This window comes from Rattus norvegicus, chromosome 17 (assembly GCF_021556685.1).
Source record: "Rattus norvegicus strain SHRSP/BbbUtx chromosome 17, alternate assembly SHRSP_T2T, whole genome shotgun sequence".
Classification (NCBI taxonomy): domain Eukaryota; kingdom Metazoa; phylum Chordata; class Mammalia; order Rodentia; family Muridae; genus Rattus; species Rattus norvegicus.
The window spans coordinates 67,055,001-67,075,839 of NC_141550.1; the positions used below are offsets into that span (position 1 = coordinate 67,055,001).

Here is a 20,839-nt window from a genome sequence, read left to right on the forward strand (position 1 = left end):
CTTATAATGAACAAGAAAAGCTGGACCCACTGAGATGCTGTAAGACACAGGCATGCTACCTGGAGTACTCTGCTCATCCACTGGAAACTGTCTTCTTCTGTGGAATCCGGCCTCTGCTCAGCCACAATCACTATCCTTTCATCATGAAGGACAGTCACTGAGAACACAGCTATCCTGCAAGAACAGAGGGAACTTGTGGTGAGCAGAGGACAGAGACCTGCTTCCATGGACTTTTGTGGCAGTAAGGACTTATAATGAAGGCTAATTACTCCAATCTCAGGACGCCTTCGCACTACTGCAGACTGAGGCTGAGGGTGAGGAGAAACAAAACACACCTCTCACTTGGAAGCTATTCACCGTCTCTTTTACATTTGAGGATGGGGTTACAGGTGTTACCCAATATGCAGTCAAAACCAGCCATAAATGTAGCCCCCCACACAGTGAACTTACAATCTTAGGACTTTTGTGTGTCATTTATTTTTGGCAGGAGGTAACTCAACTGCAGCTACCCAAAGGCTGGCTTTGACTGAAGAATAAGTTTATGTATGGCCAGCAGAATGTTTAGTATGGAGACCATATCAATCTTTGAATTTGGAACTCTAAAGTAGCCCTCTCCATAGCGGTAGAAAGTTTCCTTGCAACTAATTGTTCTTTGCTCAAATTTGCCTGCTTTGTATGGTCACCACACTAATGCAGCAACTGAAAACTTCTATGATATACCCCTGCTTTTACAAATAGGTTCCTAATTGCCAGGTTCTTTCCCCCCTCAGAGTTTATTAATTTTTTAATTCTTTGAAAGTTTCATGTATGTATACAGTGTACATTGGTCATATCCACCATTCTACTCTCTCTCCAACTTTCTTCCCTACCCATAATACATCTTTCCCAACTTCATGTCATTTTCTGTTGTTTTAAAATAACACTCCCCCACAACTAGTGCTTCCCAAACACATATAGGTATGGGGTCACTGAGGCACAGGCAACCTGCCAGTAGCTACCCTCTCCCAAAAGGAAACTGACCTTCCATCTCTCAGCAGCCAGCCATCAACCATCAGCCAGGCAGAGACCATGGTTCTCAATATTCCCAATGCTGCAACCATTAAGCACACCTCATGTGGTGACACCCACCATGAGATATTTTGTTGCTACTTCCTAGCAATTTTGCTACTGTTATGAATTGCAATGTAAATATCCGTGTTGTCCAATGGCCTTAGGTGACAACCGTGAAAGGGCTGTCTGGCCCACAGGGTTAGGAAACACTGGCCTGGATGCTGGAATTGCCAACCAGCTTCATCTTGTAGATCTTATGGAGGTGATACAGCTACTGTGAGCTCAGGCTATAGTTTATGGATAATTTAAAGCTGGCAATGGTACAGCCATGTAGCTATGCAGTATTAGTTCTTGAATTTAGAGGAGTTTCTGATTTCTTCTACAGTATTCAGGAGCTACAGGAAAAAAATCCAAATGAAACTAACATTTGCTGCTGTCAGGCAAGGTAGGAATGAAAGAATAAAGTGTGGAGACACTCAAATACATAAGCAGGCACTGTTCCACAGATTATAGCTGACTGACTAATTTCTGCAGTTCTTGCACTTGTGTAGTTGTTTATTACAGAATTTTTCAAGGTATTAAGTTAATCAGTATCTCAAAGACTTCATATTAGTTCTTGAGCAATCGCAACTTGTTGAGACCTCAATGGTCACTGAGTCCAAATGAAATTTGATAGAAGAGGGAACTAAATGCAAATAAATCTAAGGAATTTCAGCACCCTTTAAGCCCTAGTCTACTGTGCTGGCCTAGTTTTATGTCAATTTGACACAAGCTAGAATCACCAGACAGGGAGCCCTAATTGAGAAGTAGTAGTAGGCCAGACTGTAGGGCATTTTCTTGGTGACTGAATGTGAAGGACCCATCTCTGTGTGTGTGTGTGTGTGTGTGTGTGTGTGTGTGTGTGTGTGTGTGTGTGTGTATGTGTATGTGTGTATGTGTGTGTGTGTGTGTGTGTGCGCGCGCGCGCGCGCGCGCGTGTGTGTTTGTAGGAAGTGGGGGCAGCCTGGGCTAGTAGTCTTGTGTTATATCAGAAAGTAGGTTGCACAAACCACAAGAAGCAAGTAGTGCCCCTCCATGGCCTCTGTGTGTCAGCTCTGGATGGACTCCAAGGTTCTTGCTTTGTTTGAGTTCCTGTCCTGAATGCCTTCAATGATGAACAGTAATGTGGAAGAGTAAGCCAAATAAGCTCTTTCCTCTCCTAGATGCTTTTGATCATTGTATTTTATCATAGCAATAGTAACTCTATGAAACCAATTTTACCAAAAATGAGCATTTACTTTGCAGACCAGTAATCACTAACCTTCCTCTGTAGACAAACTTCATGGGCTCTACAGCTAGGGCTGTGGCCACAATGTCATCTGCATTGTGTCTTCGTCCACTCACTACCATCAGGCCGTCCATCTTACCCACAACAAAGACGAGGCCCCCAGGACCAACAAATCCCAGCAAACCTGTCCTTATGAATGGGTATTCACTGATTGGAGCCCCAGAGCTTGTCATGGGAAATACCTAGGGGAACAAGGCTACAATTAAACACCTCATCAAAGGGTTAATAGGGTCATGGTCTTACCACTTCCCTGTGAAGAGACCAAATTTACTTCCTTATCTCCAATAACTCTGCCAGCATGACTTCATGGTGACTCTGCTTGACAGTTCACAAACATGGTGTAATGTTTACTTTTCATTGTCCATTAGACTGGATTTTTAATCACGTATCAGACACGCCTCTGGTTATACCCGAGGGAAGATGACGTTGGAATATGAGGCATAGTGTTTCATGGGCTGAGGGCTTAAACAGAACACAAAGGAAGCTAAGCACTAGCACTCATCTCTTGGTGCTTCTTGACCATGGGTACAGTGGGGCATCTTACATTCCTGCCACCATGGCCTCCCCAGCATGATGGACTGTACTCTAAACCTAACCAAGATAAACTCTTTCCATTTCAGTAGTTTTTGTCAGGCAGCTACAGGAGGTAAAAGTAACTAAGGTACATGGGAACACATTTCCCTTTGTTTCCTCATAGGCTCAGCCAAGTTCTTTCACTTCTACATGTCTGGGTGATGTGTAAAGGCTTTAAGGAAGCTCCTCTCTTAGTCTCCAAGCCTCCAGACAGACAGCAGCCACTATGCTTAAAATACCAGGTGAAAGTAGTTAATGGAGACACAAGATACATTTTAAAATAATGCACACTGGTGGTAGCTGATCCCTATTCATTAAAATGCTACTTTCCTTATTGGAAGCATGCTGAAAAGGAAAATGTAAAGAGAACACAGCTAGTCCAAAATGCAAACCTAGTTTATTTCAAACTAGAAGTTGAATTACATTTTTAAAAAAAGGAAATTTAACTAAACTGTAGCCCAAATCTAACATTTAGGCATGAATAATCTATTCTACTCATGAATCAGTGAAATTTTGTGTTACTCCTAAGGCTTAGGCTAAATACCATATGAGAAAAAGAAATTCTAAGACTACTGATATAGTGCATGACACTTGAACCTGAGATTTAACTCCTTCCATATCTCTGTTCACTATGTGTTCACCACTCACAAAAAGTAGATTATCTGTGGACACCAGATAGTAACATGTGCATGGCACACACCTTATACATATCCCACATAGACACAGCCCACACGTGCACTGCACATATCCACATACTACATGTATATCTATACCCATGATCTCTTACCACATATATCTTGCATACTCACTTGCACCACTGAAATCATTATTTAATGTGCACATTTGTTCAGGTTCTCCTGAGTTCACACCCCGCCAAGCTTAGTTGGTGCTACAAGACTGTGGGAATGACCAGCAGGCTTCCCGAGTAAGGACATTTACCCACACACCTATGTGGATCATCTCCTATCACACATGTGGTTTTTCATCACTCATTGTCAGCTGAGAACAATACACAAAAAAAAACCCAGCTTAAAAGAAACTGCTTATTCTTTCTAGATACTAGCTAAAAGGTCAGAATAATGCTGATAACATAATTATCAAAAACAAAAATAGTATGCAAAAAGTTTACCTAATATTAACGTTCTTTTGTGAAATCTTCATCTTATCTGTTTCTGAACATATAGCAAAGGTGAAGAATCTTCTCATCAACCTACCTCAAAGGTGTTCTTGGTCATGCCCGAGAGACCATAATATGACGTTCCTGTGGCAACTGCACAGACACAGAGCTCCCCAATTTCATCCGTCCTGCACAGCTGAGGCACCCCATCCGGCTTCACTGAACACATGATGGCTAAAGGTAAGACCAGGAAGCACAAGGAGAGCATGAGCAAGGAGAGGAAGCTAGCACATCCAGGAATACTAACGAGGAACAAATGGGCAGACATACCACCTTGAATAAAATTCCAATAACGTCCAGGTGCTTGTTCTCTCTAAGAGTTGTAGCTTATGTTATATCAAAAAGCCAGATTTCATTATTATGACAGCAATCACTTTAACTACAACTTTACTATGAAAATTATATTGAAGGAAACATTATATGCCACTTATTTATGGTGTGATACTCAGGGATGTGTCAGTCATTCACTACACATGGACCAGAAGAACTGTGAAAAGTTCTAACACACAACCGTCAGCCCTGTAAATGGAGCAGCATAGGTATGCAAATCTTCCAAAGATTTTCTAAGTTGAAAGCAGAAACTACAGCCCTCAGTGACTTACATAAATATGGCTGTTTGGTTTAAATTCCCTGTTGCATGTAATCCTTCAGAGAACACTACTTTAAGTTTTTGACATTCAGAGAGAGAGAGAGAGAGAGAGAGAGAGAGAAAGAGAGAGAGAGAGTGTGTGTGTGTGTGTGTGTGTGTGTGTGCGTGCATGTGCGTGTTCACGTGCACTCACACACCAAGGCCAGAGGAAGTGCCTTGCGTCTTATCTGCTCATTCTTCACCTTATGCTCTTTTGAAACGCTCGTTCTCTCTCTGAGCCTGGAGCTCATCAATTCAGCTATGTTATCTGGCCAGTGAGCTCCACGGGCTTACACTTGTTTCTATGTTCTTCTCGCAGCTCCAGGATTACACTGATGTGGCAGACTTTTGAGGGAATGCTAGGAATCTAAACTCTGATTAGCATGCTTGCACAGTCAGCACTTTGCCAACTGGACCAGTTTTTAAGCCCACAATTTAACGAAGCGAAGTTTTCATTACTCTGTGACCCACATACCTACTTGATGCTTACATCCTACCTACTAACACTATACTGACTAGCCTGACTAGGAAGCCAAGGGCCTAGCATCTTAGGCAAGGTATATTTATAGTCAATGACAGTGGATTGCTTAGAAATCCTACAACCTCCAGGGGTTGGCATTACAGCCAAGAAACAGAATCAAGAGAAGCATGAAAAGTTAAACTTGCTCATAATAAGAAATAGACACATCCAAACTATACCAAAAGTAGAGTCTTGTAGCATGTGAGTTCAAAGTCAGCCTAATGGAATTAGTAAGATCTTGCCTCAAAATAAAGCATACAAGGAAAGGGCCAGGCATAGTAGCACATGCCTTTAATGCTAGCACTCAAGAGGTCAAGGCTTGGCAAATCTCTGCAAGTTCATAGCCATCATGGTTTACATAAAGTTTAAGGACAGCCAGGGCTATGTAGAGAGACCCTGTCTGTTTCAAAAAACCCAAAGAAACAAAACATCAAAATGTACAAGAAAGGCTGGAGAGGCAGCTCAGTGGTAGAATAATATGTGAGGGCATGGGTTCAATTTCCCATATCAGAAAATACAATCAACAAAACCAAAAGTAGACCAAACATGTCTTCACATATCAGACTAGATAATACCAAGAAGTCTGGTGGGAAAGGCAGAGGGAAAGGAGGTTAGTGCCTGTCACTGCCAGGAGTATGAATCCTTACAGGCTGGAAACAATTGAATGTGATCAAAATGATGTAGGCATATGGTCCTTGAAGCAGAACCAAGACCTGCAGCTAAGATCAAGTCAGCCAAAGTCCCACCATGGTTGGGGGGAAGAGGCTAATAAACTCTCCCTCCCCGCCGCCCCCATGAGAAGCTATTAGTAACCAATGGCTGATGCAGGAGGAAGAGTAAGTTTTTCTTCAAGAATATACAGTCCCTGAAAGGCTGCTCACGATGACCCTACATATGTGAATATACAGGAAGTATGAAGTGGACTCAGTCTCACAAAGAGAGGTAACTGGAGAGGTCACTCAGTATTAAGAGCACTGCTATTCTTGCAGAGGACTCAGGTGTGATTCTCTATTCCCACATGTGGTTCACAACCATCTGTAACTCCAGTCCCAGGGGATCCAACATCTACTCTGGGTTATCTGGGCACCAGGTACACATGTGCACAGGCACATATGGAGGCAAAGCACTCATACATATACGATTTAGAAAGTGCAATTGAAGTCGGTAGGGGATAGAATTTGGGGGCACAGGGAAGAAATTGCAAATGAAGGAATGGGGTAGATTTGATCAAAACAGTTTATGTATGTATGAGATTCTTAATTATATTAAAAAGAAACACTACACTTCTGAGAATTTTATTTTTTTTTGGTTCTTTTTTTCGGAGCTGGGGACCGAACCCAGGGCCTTGCGCTTCCTAGGTAAGCGCTCTACCACTGAGCTAAATCCCCAGCCCCGAGAATTTTTTATTATACTCCCACACCCTTGTAGACTAAAGATGTGGTCCTTTACATCAGAATGCAGCAAAGCATATAACTCCCCAGCTGTGGAAGGTTTGTATTATTATGCATTCAAGCTGTGTAATATGGTACTGCCTGGGAGGGAACAAGTTCTTTATGTACTAACAAATGAACACAAGACACAAGACATTGTGTACTATATCCTATTACTGCATTTACCAAGCCAAAGTCCAGTACATCTGGGAGTGGAGGTGTGTTTCTTTGATATGATTCTATACCATGGACTATTTCTGAAAAGAAATTTCTGAAAAGAAACCTGTGGTACTGTTAGTGACTTGAGTGGACAGAAAGATTTTTTATTGTTATGTCACCTGAATATTTTGATGCCTTCAGCGTGAGAACCCATTTACTTAGAAGCTAATCTGCATGGCTTTGTGAAGAAAGAAAGCAATGCGGCTAGGCGGTCTCCCTAGTCCCGGGCACTGAACCATGAGCTTGGGGCAGCCTGAACTTGGAGTCTGGATACCAAAGTTGTTTAGACTCTGAAAGAGCTTCCACTACAGCAAGGGGAATGGACAGTTTGAAGACTACACAGAGTTAGGAGCCCTCAGGCCAGGCTTCATTTGTTAAGCTTTGAACTGGGCAAGAGAAAGGCCATTTCCTGCACACATCATCATTACAGATGACACTGGGAAAAGCCCACCTTTCTGTGATCCCATGAGACTGCAGTGTAGCCTTTTACTGACTAGGTTTTGTCCTAGCACTCAGATCCCAACCAAGATCCTGTAAGACGCCAATTAGCTATACATGGTTATGTGATATGACTAGATATAGAACAATGAGTGCTGTTCACGTATGGACTTTTACTCTATTGTGTGAAGGAGCAGAGAGAGACTTCAAAGGAGATGGCCTAGATTCTGGACAAGAACTCTGAATGAGAAAGAACTCTGGACTCCATTCTGGAATACAGAAATTAAGGACAAATATGCTGGTGTGTGTGGCCCTGTGCGACTGGCATCAGGAACAACATTGAACTATTAAGAACATGACCAGTAGTCCTGTACATAGCTCAGAAGCAACAAAGCGTATTCATGATAGGCTGAAGAAGCAGGTGGGGGTGGGTGGGGTGGGGGGTAGTGACTCTTCAATCACGTGACCATACTGCATCTACAACGAGCAGTAGCTTCACACGTAATAGACTGTCATTGCTCAGGTTACTGTTATTGCCTTAGTAAAGCCTTCCATGCCTTACTAAGGGCAGAGCTTTGGTGTCCCGCTTGGGCTGAGGCATCAGGATGATTGAGGAAGGGATCTGGGTTGTAAAAACAGAAGCAGCTGAGAACCACTGTGGATCACAGAGTTGGTTCATAATGCCTTCCTGGAGGAAAGAGTTCCAAAGATGAGATATCCTTCACCAGCTTTATGAGTATTTATGATTTTCTTTCCTTGGGACAGAGAACATTGCTGTAGCCATCTAAAGATTAACCTAAAACATTTAGCATTTCAGTGCTGAACTCATGATACCATAACAAAGGGAAACAGAGTAGACAAGATGAGAAAATGCTCGTCTGTGCTCAAAAGCATATACTATCTGATAAGTCAGGAAGCCATGCTAGGACAGACAACTTCATACTTGCGCGGGCTAGTTTTATGTCAACTTGACTTAAGCTCTATCTAGAGGAAAGACCCACAATTAAGATGCCTCCATAAGATCTAGCTGTAGGCAAGCCTGAGGGGCATTTGCTTAGTCGTTGATGATGTGGGAAAGCCTAGGCCAATGTGGATGAGGTTACCCACCCCCTCAGCTGGTGGTCCTTACTTCTATAAGAAAGCAGATTGAGCAAGTCAAGGGGAGCAAAGCAGCACTTCTTTATGGCTTCTCTAAACCATGCCAGCTTTGCCGCTTGGCTGTCCCCTCAGAAGTCTAATAAACAATATAAATCCAAATAAAACCTTTCACTCTCAAGCTGTTTATAGTCATGGTGTTTTAGCACAACAATAGAAACTCAAACTAAGAAAACACCCCAGGGCTGCACTCACCTCCAGGCATGACAAGGCCGACATCCTGCACGGTGAGCACGGACAGCTTCTCCTCGGAATCCACACGGATCACACCATAGGTCAGTCCATGCATGGATAGCACACCTCGCCCTGGTGGCTGGTTGCTGTCATCTGTAGGCCTAAAAGGGTAGTTTTAGCTGAGTATGTGCAAGTGCAAGCAAACAAACCATTCTACCTTTAGATGTTCACATCTACACACACGGCTTCTTACTGACTGCAAAGTTAACAGTGTTTCAGTGACAGTATGCTCAGACTCTACAAAGGCACTCTTAGAGTAATCTTATAGTAAACTCACATAGGTACAGTCATTGCCTTACGTTCAGATTAGGAACCTAAGGCACAGATATGCTTCTTGTTGCTGTGACAAGGTTACCTTACAAAATCGACATCAAAATAGTTTATATCCTGGCTCATGGATTTAGGATACAGTCCACCATAGTGGGAAAGGCATGTAACACAGGTGAGGCAGCTGGTTACAATGCCTCTGAAGCTGGGAACAAGAGATGAACACAGATTTCCAGCTTAGTTTCTCCTTTTATTCAGTCTAAGACTCTAGTTCACTGGATCCACAGTGGATCTTCTCACCACAACTAGCCCAATCTAGAAACTCCCTCACAGACATGCCTAGAAGTTTCTGTGCTATGTAGTCTTAGATACTGTCAAACTAACAATCAGAATTAACCATGACACATGCTAATCGTCTAGGTAATTGGTGGAACTTGATGGGCTTCAGAGTAGACCTCATGCTCCAGCTTGATCACTAATGTCCTCTCATCTGGATGGTTTCCCTGTCTGCATCATTAAGACACAATGCACATCTTAGCTGACTGCAGCTTTAGATGAATATTTAAACACAAATGTATGAGTTACATAAAGAACATTCTCAGCAAAAACTAGTCAGATCAGACACCACAACTGGCAAAGTTCTTAATGTTTTACCTACTCTCCTGTTCTATCCTGCCCCACCACCAGTAACCTGTTCACATTGGCCTATTTAAAGCTCTGGTCTCTGTGATATGAAAGTACATATAAATTATGTGCATATGTAAACATATTTTCAATGAGAAGCAAAATCATAATATGCATATTCTGCAACATGGTTTTATATAAATACATCTCTAGATCTTTCCGTGTGTCTCTACATACCTATATAGAGAAGGTGCAGACAGAACAATCAATGAATCTAGCTGTCTTAATATACAGTATTCAATGGTAGGAAAATAGGGTCATTTATTTTAGCTCGACTTTTGTATAGAAGGGAATATATCTGTAAGATATATGTGTAGACAGATAACAAAAAATACAAAGTACCTACACTTAAAAATTTCATGAATCCTCTTGAGAAGAATACACTGCTTTGCTTCCCCTTTAAGAAAATGGGAACACACTAGCATTTTTTCATTGATTAGACCTGTATACAACAGAGGCTACACACAGCTACACATACATTCAGACGTTCTTTACAGTAACCCATACAGAGATGAGAAAATGTTGTTTCTAGACCTTGACCATAGCTCAGAGAGAGAAACAGGTGACAACCTCAGGCGGCCTCAAGAATGTGCTTCTCACTATGGTGCTCGGCTGTCTTTCAGAGGTCTGCATTAATTTCTCCCTCTATGTTGATGAAAGTCACATTTCTCTTCCTTGTTTCAGCTGTATTTGCTTGATCATTGTATTTGCTTCTATTTGTTTCTATTACTGTGATAAAATACCCAAGACAAAAGCAGCTTAAGAGAAGAAAGGCTTATTTGGGTTTATAGTTACAGAGAGGATACTGTCTATGATAGTGTTGAAGGCACGGTAGCAGGGGCAGAATTCTGACTTCCATCAGTAGTCCAGAAACAGTAAATGAACAGGAGGTGGGGCCAGGATATGACTTACTTCCTCTAGAAAGGCTCCACTTCCTAATTATTCCATTACGTTCTTGAACAGCATCACTAACTGGGTATCAAGTGTTAAAATATATGAGCTAATGGAGGGAGTGGGTATTTCACATGCAAATCACAACAATTATTAACTGAGTCAGATCTTTTTCTATCATTTATTGTTCAAGGAAATAAAAATACTGCCAAGTAGAGAAAAAGAGGTGACGAATGAAAAAAAAAATAGTGCTGATAAGCAGAATCCAGACAGATCCAAAACACTTACTTCAATAATCAATATGAACAAATTAAACAATGGCTAATAAATATAGAGAGACTCATTTGTCAGCTTCTAGACTCAAATCAACACTGAATATACATGCTCAGGATTGCAGCAATGAGTAACCCACAAAGAACGAGTTACGAGAAGAACCAGTTCAGCAATTTCCAGGAATGCTAAAGGGCAGTTTCTTTACCTAGGGATATGGAAGGAGGGAAATACACAACTATGCATTATACATAATGGTGCACCGATGTATAAAGAGCAAATTAAAAGAAACAGAGAAAACAGCATGCTCAATCTTAGCACTCTGGCTTCATAAGAAATACGTTCTAAAGTAAATAATTTCAACCTGTGTCTGTATTACTTAAAAAATCTGCTCAGCATTTCCTCCCCTTAATATGGCATTTCCAACCTCTGTAAAGCATTCAATAAACTATTAGCTAATCTTGTTGTATAATGCCTGAAGAAATAGCTTCTATAAATTTCTATAAACTATAGTTTGCTACTGCCAACAGCAAGCAGAGCCAGGCCAGCCACAAAGGCATTAATACAAAATAAATGGAGGTAAGCAGTCATGATGCCTCCTTTCCCAGGGCTTACAGAGTATAGGTGTGACTTCATTTGCCAAGCCTCGCTGCCATCTGGCATTCACCTTCTGCTTGCAAGTGAGAAAACAGAAGTCTTTCACTCTCTCACTGTGTATAGGCTTTTTCCAATGGACCAATTATCACCCTAGAACAGTTGGACCTTAGGGGAGGAAACAACCACGGACAACATCATGTTCCCTTCCTCTTAACATTCACTCCCCTATTTCTGTATAATATACCATTACAGGACATATATACATAACGTTATTATAGTAAGACTAGCATTAATAAGCAGCTAGGATTTGTTGAACTCCAGCTATATTTCAGGCATAGTTTTAGACACTCAAAGTGGATATATCCAAGCCTATGATGCAGGTACTTTTTGATCCCCAAGATACATAAACGAAATCTAGTTACAAAGCCAGTATGTAAACAGTATGAAGAGTAGGGACACATGGGGGAGGAGACTAGTTGATCACAGTACTGATGAGATCACAGCAAGCAAGGTGTGGCTCCATCCCTGGAACTCAGAAACACCAGAATACCAGATACTTGCTCCACTTGATAGTATCAAAGTACTGAGAGTGTGAGAGGAGAAGAAGCAGGAGTTCAGGTCAGCCATGGCTACACAAGCAAGCTAGAAGCCAAATGAGGATGTGTAAGACTTAGCAAATAGTCCAAAGTAGCTTCAGGAATGCTGATTGTGTGAGAGAATATCTAGGTTTACGACAAATCAGTCACTAAATATTACACCACAACTCACTTGATGAGGGTTCCTTCCAACCAGGACTGGGAAGGTGGTACTTTTTCTAAGACAGCTGTTTTGCTTTTGAGTTACAAGCCATTCCTGAAGGCTTTTCTTTTGGATGGTGTAAACTAGCATTGAGGTGCCTGGGTCACCAATCAGTGTGCAGATGCAGTTATCTCCATCGATTATCAATCTTTTCTAGATGATCTTTTAAAAACTGAAGCAAAATGGCTCCTAATAAGTTAACAGCACCATATATCTATTTGCTTCACAGATGCTTAGAGAGCAGCTGAGACTGGATACTTAACTTTAACAAATAGTACTTGTGGGGAATTTTTCAGAATGCAAGGAGAAATTCAAGCTCAATTTTTCCCCCTTAGTTCCACCTTTAGTGTGAAAGACATGAAAATTCAGAAGATAACTAAAGCCATGCTCCCGGACAGGGAAGCTGCAGAGTGAAAACAGTACATATATCAGACCAATGCAGCTTTCTTCTTTCATATGACCAACGTAGGCTATTATGCTTTTGAATTGGAAATGTTTTCCTCTTTGTGCTTAAGCACTTGGTTCCCAGATGGTGGTGGTGTTTGGGGAGGTTGGGGAACCTTGAGGAGGTAGAGTCTGGCTGCAGGAAAAGCTTTAATTTGCAAATGTTAGCAGCCATCTACATGAGAAGATCAGAGATGACAGTCAGCACATAGCACAGGGAGGAGGCAAGTTCCTTACTGCTCTTTCCTCTGTGTATGTTCTCTCTACGCAGGAAGTATTGTAGTTTCTGAGTACAACTTAACCAAGTGTGGTGGTCTGCATGAAAATGCTCTCCATAGACTCGCAGGGAGTGGCATGACTGGAGGTGTGGCATTACTTGTTGGAGCAGGCGTATTGCTGGAAGATAGGCTTTGCAGTTTTAGACACCCAAGCCAGCCTAGTGGCTCACTCTCTCTTCCTGCTGCCTTCGGATCTGGAAGAACTCTCAGCTACCTACCTCTCCAGCACCATGCTCTAAGTTGCCATGCTTCCAAACTGTAAGCCAGCCCCAGTTAAATGTTTTCCTTTGTAAGAGTTGCTGTGGTCGTGCTCTCCACAGCAAAAGAAACCCTAACACACCAAATAACAGAATATACTCCTCAAACTAAGTGGTGTGCGGTGAACAAGAGATTACACCTGCTCTCTTGGTGGTACTTAGGCTGGCTCTCACTGAGGCCATTTTCAGTTCCAAAATATTTTATGATGAAATATTTATCTTTTTTCCTAAATTTTTACTTAAAATAATAAACACTGTTCTTTATCTTCCTGTGTTTTAAAAATCAAACTATGGCTCTCTAATTCTGTTTGTTTTTTAAGTAATCATGAATGCTCTTGAAATAGTCATGTTAATTTGTGGGCTAGTTTTGCCTTTTTTTTTTTTTAAACAATTTTGTGTTCCTAATTACATCCAAAGAAGACACTATTTGGTCCCATTAGTAGATGGACATTAGATAGTGGAGTACTGCTTTTTAGTAGTATTTCATCTCTTGATTTCTCCCAGCTTTTTAATCTTATGATTTGATTTTCATAAAGCAGAAGAGGACTGTTAGAGACAGGGGCATCTTTTTACTTCTCTGGAAATACATTTTAATTGTTCTTTTATATTATTATTAATATTTTTTGCTAATATCAAGGTACTGAAGCAGAATTTTGTTGTTAAAGACTTATTTCTTTTTAGTTGAATAAATTGTCACAATGTGGGGTAAAAAGTCAAATATGTGGGGATATGGCTCAGGGATCAAGAGTCAGGCTGCTCTTGGAGAGGACCCAGGTTCAATTCCTGGTACCCACATGGCAGTACACAACCATCTGAAAGGGATCTGAAATGGTCGGTCTTCTGGCTTCCATGGGTACCAAGTATAAACACATAAAACATCCAAACTCATAAAAATTTTAAAAAATGATTTTTAAAGGTCAAATATGGGTGGGCATGATACTGCATACCTGAAAACCCATGTATTTAGGAGGCAGAGGCAAGAATATCAGGAATTCATGGTCAATCTCAACTACACAGTGAAATCTAAAGCCCATTTGCACAACATGAAATAGTGTCACAAACTGACAAAACCACGTTTGTTCTCTTTCTGTATCCTGTAGATAAGGGAGATCTGGATGTCAGATTAATAGGGCCCAGAAAGACATCTGCTGGCCCCCACCCCCGCTTTGCTTTTCTCTTCTTTTTGATGAGCTTGGTACCATATTCCATATTTCCATAGTATTTTTCTATTCTACAGTTTGCCTAGAGGAAGAAAGAGCATACGGAAATATGGTGACTGTAGTAAAGAAGTAAGTTTTTAATACTTGGGTGTCTTGGTCTGCTTTCCTTATTGTAACAGAACGCTATACTGATTGATTAACATGGCTTGCTGGGGTTTGTTGAGCTTTTGGTCTGAAGTTTGGAAGAAATCCAATAGAAGGTTGTTGGCACTGGTAAGTACCATAGGCTATTTATCATAACGTGATGAAGGATACACATGTCAGGTTGGAGGAAGCATGCTGACCTCCTACATCTTTCTTTCTTATGTCATTATTGTCATGTGACAATAATCTCAACTAATCCTAATCATCCTCCAAAGGCCTTGTCTCCAGACACTATTAACACATAGATTAGGGGACCAAGTTTCTCCCAAAACCCAAAATACAGAACTCAGTAAACAAATGTATCCTACAGGAAGCCGGAGCATAAGGATTTGACTTCCTGATGTCACCTACCTGACCCTCATGTAAACAGAGATGAACGCATACAGACACAGAGAGATGAGTTTATGGGCTCCTCTTGCTACTTCCTGTTCTTTAACAGCAACATGCCATATTAATACTGCTCATTCTGCTTGGAGACTCCCTTTCTCTGAGAACACCGACCATTTTAGTCAAAGCCCTCATCTGTGACTGGCAACCCCAGTGGAGACACACTACCCTATGGCTGGCTGTCATCTGCTCCACTTCCACAGCGTTCACCAGGGTCCTCTGCTGGCTCTTGGAAACATCTCTGCATTCTGTCCATCCCCCAAGCAGGGTACTAGAGGCCTCATTCATTATACATGACCTAGAACCTTCAAATACGGTCTCTTTTGAGCAAGAGGCATTCAGTATTTTTACAAGAAAAAACCCACAGTAAGATACTCAACAGTGGACCATGGTTACCACATCACCAGGTCTGAAGCTTTGGGGAAGACTTGACTTTTCACATCTCCATAAATCTGCATGTCCTCACTGGAACCCATGGCCAAGCCACAGGGGCCACCTAAACAGCTTTCTTATAACTCTCCCAGCCAATTTAATTTGTGATCCGACCCCCTCTTCTTTTTTTTAAAAAGAACTACAAACTGATAGATGTGCCAAAGGCCAAACCAATCTGCCAAGAGTGCACAAATGCATCCGCAATTTTACCTTCACTGATTACCATAGATAATAAGCATCTTTTAATTAAGTGGACTAAAAGCCAGGCAAGCAATCAGCTGTACTGATGTTTACTGGAAGTTCAATTTCTCTTTCATTACCAAAGCAGAATAAGCTGTCCCTGGAAGATTATTAAACATGGGACACAATTTGGTTTAGATGACAACATAGAAGAAATGTCAGTCCTAACCACTTCAAGCCAGAGTAATTAGTCCTCTGAAGTCTTTTTTCTACAACAGAACAGAAAATCTAATAGCCAAATACTTGTTTTCCTTTAAAAATCGCAAGTATTATGCAAAATACACATAATTATATGGATGGTCAACTTGATTGGATTATGAAACACTTTGGATACTAGTAAGACACACCTTTGGGTATGTCCAAGCGGTCATATCCAGGGTGGATTAACTGAAGAGAGAAGTTAAATAGAAGATCCTCCTTAAATGTGGACAGTACCATCCCATGGGCTGGGATCCCAGACTGAATCAAAGGGGAGAAAATGAGAGAGCAGAGTCCCATTATTCCCTGCCCTCTGCTTCCTGGTCTTTTGAGAAGTGAGCAAGCAGCTGTTTCATGTTCCTATCACCAGGCAGCTGCCTATGACCATGATTTTCCTACCATGATAAGCCATGACCCCTTAGACCAGGAACCAATGTGATTATCTCCTTTAAGTTGCTTCTGGTTAGGTATTTAACAATGAAAGCATTGAAAACAATTCACCATGAGCATTCTAACCCCTTCTATACTGTGCTATACAACATTCTTTAAGAAAGTCCCCTTTTATCTTTATACTAAAATCTTTAATGAAGCTTTTCACAGCCCCACATAAAATAGTTTCATAGGATATATCAAAGTTCTTTTCTTTAACCTAGTAATTTAGCCTCAGAACTCTTGTATATGAAAAATTCATGTCAAGTCTTCAGAGAATGTTTTGGAGAAGGTGGTATGCCATCAGCACAAATGCAGTGAAAGTCACTTATGTCAGCTCATTTCCCCAAAACAGTAATCCATATCATCCTATACATAGCACACAACATTCACATGAGACATCAGCCAGAGGACACTTTTCTATGTTCACATATTATAGAAACAACCCACAGAGAATGTTACAATGAATGCCAAGTACGTACACTACTGCCATCGAATATATCCAGGAACAGATTGAATAAAGAGTGAGAAGAAACAGAGTTTAAACTGAGAAACTTCTCATAACAGCCAATTTACGGAAATAACCTAGGAGTCTAACGATAGAGCAAAGCAAAAGAAAGTGTGGCATACATTCACAGTAGGATTGCTTTATTGCCACAAAAAAGAGTAATCTTAGGTTGTATGGAAGCACAGCTTAGGACGAGCATTGGAGAAACCTGGATTGTCAATTACAGGTCTATTTTTTTCGACAGAAGGAAATGACACCTACTCACCTGGAATACCAGAGAGAAAACTGGTCTGTCAACCTGGTTACTCTTTGCTTTTCTATTAGGAGCCAGCCTCTACCAGAAATCCCCAATATCCTGAGCACTGCTCAAGGCCCTAATCCTGAAGTTAATAAAACTCATATACACTATGAATGAGGCCCCAAGCATATTGCATCCTTCACAAATAGAATCTATCCCTATGTTTAACACAGATCCTTCCCCTAGGCCAACCATTCTCAATCTGTGGGTCACGACCCTTTTGCGGGGAGGGTCACACATCAGACATCCCACATAACTGATATTTACAATTCATAACAGTAGCAAAATTATGAAGTAGCAACAAAATAATTTTTATGGTAAGGATTACCATAATATGAAGAACTGTATTAAAGGATCACAGCATTAGGAAAGTTGAAAACCGCTGCTCTAGGCCCTATCCCTGAACTCTGTCTATCAGTCAATAGAATTCATTCTATTGTAAGGGTCACAGGTTACAAGTTCTACTATGTTTAAATGTATAATAAATCATTAAGGTCAGTCTCTAGAAAGATACAACCCAGTGCCTGTAAAGGTGGTACACTGCCTTCAGTTTTACTCTTCACCTCTAGTGGATAGTTTCCCTACAGGCTGGGAAGCTTGCAGGGTAGAAGGGCAGGGGGATAAGAGTTGGGGGAGTAGGAGGTATATAAGGAGGTATTCCCACAAAGTTATTTGTAAGAAAAATCAATGCAACTGGAGATAATCACATTAAATAAAGTTAGTTGGTCTCAAAGGACAAATACTTTGTTTTCTTGTTTGTGGTTCCTAGATTTTATATAGTCATATAAAGGAATATATATATATTAATTAAATGAAAGGAGAAGTAATGTTTAAGGGAACAAAAGGCTTAATTGGAATAAGGAGGGTTGAAGAAAGGAAGATTGGAAGAACAGGGTGGGGAGCAGAATGCATTCAAAGTATGAAATATATCTTTAAGAAAATAAATACATTCAATGCTGAAAGGAGTTATCTCTTGCAGTCAGTTGTCTCAGGAGTGTAATCCCAGTAGTTAATTAAAAAGTTCATCCGCTTACAACACCAGCATTAGTTTAAACATGCATAAGAATTAAGCAAGGAAGCAGCTCTTTTGGTAAGACTGAAGAATGTGATCAGAATACAAGGGAAATGCCAGAGACTAGGCCTGGGACTCAAAGAAAAACTTAGATGTTTTTTATAGTTTTTCCTGATTCAACTTTAAAAACTAAAATCATAGCTTATCTATTTCTGGTCTTTAATTTGCTCCTGAACCTTGGGATCGATGTCAATCAGAAAGCTGGGGCATTTGATAACATCACTACCCAAACAGGGAGGAGGAAAGCGGAGAAGGGCCATTACCTGCCATGTCCAAAAACCTGTCATGACAGTGTACCCATAGGCCATGGAGTTACGTGTGTCCAAAGCTGGGGAAATTATGCAAACACTTCTTTCTGGTTCATTATTTCTTTCTATAAACTAGACAACCATGGACGTTCCACAGCTTTATAGGACAATGTGAAGTCCTCTCCCTGGTAGGGCCCTCACGGCTGGAGATCCTGCACGTGTTCACCACTCCGCAGCAATGCAATGAGTCCTTTCTTTTGCCCAGAGTGTGACTGAGAGCAAACCTCCTCAGGCAGTCACCCAAGACCTCTACCCACTAGTTCTCCCCCACCAAAGTGTCCTCTGGATAGGCTGGGAGGCTGCAGACAGCTGATGGCATAGCACACTGCATTCATGCTGGAGCTGATTTTCACAAGATCATGACACAAGAATCGTCAGCCTATAGGCAACACACTACGTCATTTGGTGAAATAGAAGCAAATAAATAAAAATACACGATGGCACACCGTTCCACTGTGTAAGCTGTAAACAATGTTCATAAAGTATGTATAAACTCCCAAGAAAAAGCATGGTCCACAACAGCCTCTCCTAGAAAATGATGTAGGGTTATCACACATATAGGAGGGAATGGAAAGTATGTATATTTGAATACTATTTTTACTCATTTATCTAAAAGTAATTAGGTACCAACTAGCTACAAGGTAGAGGGACCCAGAAAGGGATGAATAAATGTACCAGTAAGTGGCGCGGCCACTGAGTGAAGTCAGTAATTCTTGGCAACAGCAGAGCTAGAGAGGAAGGCTCTGCAAGTATGGATGGAGTGGCCAGGTCACCTAGGCTGAGTGGAAAGGTGGTGAACTTGGAGAGTGCCTTGAGGATTAGAAGGGGGAAGGTATGCTTCTCCAGACTCATCTAAATGAGATACCTGAACCTGCCCCGGCCTTGGGCTGAGTGTGGTTGGTGAAAGGGAGGGAGGGAGGAGACCAGTTAGATAAATTATCAAACACTTTCAATAGTACAAGGGCATTTACATGCTTATTCTACTAAAAACACTAAGCAGGAATGAATACTGGTGACTAATGCTTTAATGAGAATCACATCCCGAGTGCCTCCCACGTGTTACTGACATGAAAGCAACACTGTATGGTAAGAACGGGGAGACAGGATACCCAAAACAAGAGGTGGCATCTGGTCCTCAAGGACTCCTGGATCAGATCCCAAGTCTTGGTGAATGGTGAGAACTACCAAAGATGACAGGCAAGAGAAAGACAGACAGTAGACTGAGTCTCCACAAGCCACCAGGTTGCCCCTCATGACCACGCCTGACACTAGCAACAGCTGTGACGAGGCTTACTAGGAAGCAGAGGTACTACAGTGTGCATTTACAGGGGAAGCCCTATTGTTTTAAGGGCCTTGGTCCACATACATAATTGACACAACCAGAAAGTCAGCAGGCCTTATAATATGACTCCTTTATAAAATAAAAGTATTGGTGAAGTTTAAAATAAAATTGCTATGGAGAAGAAAATGGCTTAGATGTGAAAGTGTTTGCCATGGAACCTGCTGTTCTACTCCAGGACTTACAGATACAATGGCAAGTATCTGTAAACCCAGTACCCTTCGAGTGAGACAAATCAGCAGGAAGCTTATGGGCTGGCTAGCCTGGAGTATGCATCACAGAAAGGACCCTGCCTCAACATGATAGCAGGAAACTGATGCCCAACAGTTGCCCCTACATGCAGGCTGTGATATATGCATCACGGTTCATGTGCCCTCTCTTAGACGATAATGAAAGACAAAAGGCAAACACTTAGAAGAACAAACTATAACATAGTGAACTCTAGGGAACTCATATCAAACCCGACTGAAAACTCATTAAAGACACAGCTGCATTTTTTCTATGTTTTAAAAACACTGACATGATAGTACTGAGACAAATGTAAGCAGTACAATGTAGAACCCCTACCCTGATCTCACTCTCCTACCCTTATGCAATGAATGAGGACCTTTCCATGTTACCATTCTGGCCTTCCATGAAGGTCCTGGACAGACACCTCTCTACCTGGTCAGGAACCAAGGGCCCTTCACTGGCTCTCTTGGGCCCTGGGCCAACCTCTCTGACAGAAGTGTAAAGGAAGGACACAGGAAAGTTCAAGAAGAAAGTGCATAGCAATTCCCACATAACCAAAGGAGGAGAGAGGAAATGGTCAGTTCCTCTACATCCTTCATCCATGATGTTAGTCTTGAAATAATCTCATCAGAAATTGGAAGTGAGGATGCTAAATAGAAGAGACATGTAAAACTAAATTGGGACATAGCTGATGAAATAAGTTTTCCCACCCATAAGATACAAGTGCTACTGAATAGAAGCATTAGCCAAAGCAGAAACTAGTAAATAATAATATATTAATAATAATAATAATAAT

General features: G+C 41.3%; 1 protein-coding gene and 1 long non-coding RNA gene across 8 annotated transcripts in view; one reads left to right on the forward strand and one right to left on the reverse strand.

Annotated features, from left to right (window-relative positions):
- The window catches only part of Dip2c (Dip2 acetate--CoA ligase C), a 384,823-nt gene that overhangs the window by 61,215 nt on the left and 302,769 nt on the right, over positions 1-20,839 (reverse strand). For all 5 annotated transcript variants that reach the window (XM_087590742.1, XM_087590741.1, NM_001415158.1 and 2 more), the window contains 4 exon segments: positions 8,713-8,852; positions 4,165-4,301; positions 2,351-2,559; positions 60-174 (listed from right to left, as the gene is read on the reverse strand). In XM_087590742.1, coding sequence (XP_087446868.1) covers positions 60-174; positions 2,351-2,559; positions 4,165-4,301; positions 8,713-8,852 — 601 coding nt within the window.
- Positions 1-20,839, forward strand: part of LOC108348621 (uncharacterized) — a 28,433-nt gene that overhangs the window by 4,025 nt on the left and 3,569 nt on the right. Inside the window, exons 2-4 of one of the 3 annotated variants that reach the window (XR_015641743.1) lie at positions 4,135-4,307; positions 14,577-14,670; positions 17,040-17,207. This is a non-coding gene — a long non-coding RNA (uncharacterized LOC108348621). Of the gene's footprint in view, positions 1-4,134; positions 4,308-14,576; positions 14,671-17,039; positions 17,208-20,839 lie in introns of those variants that run through there. The other 2 variants (XR_015641744.1, XR_015641742.1) reach the window with 2 other exon arrangements.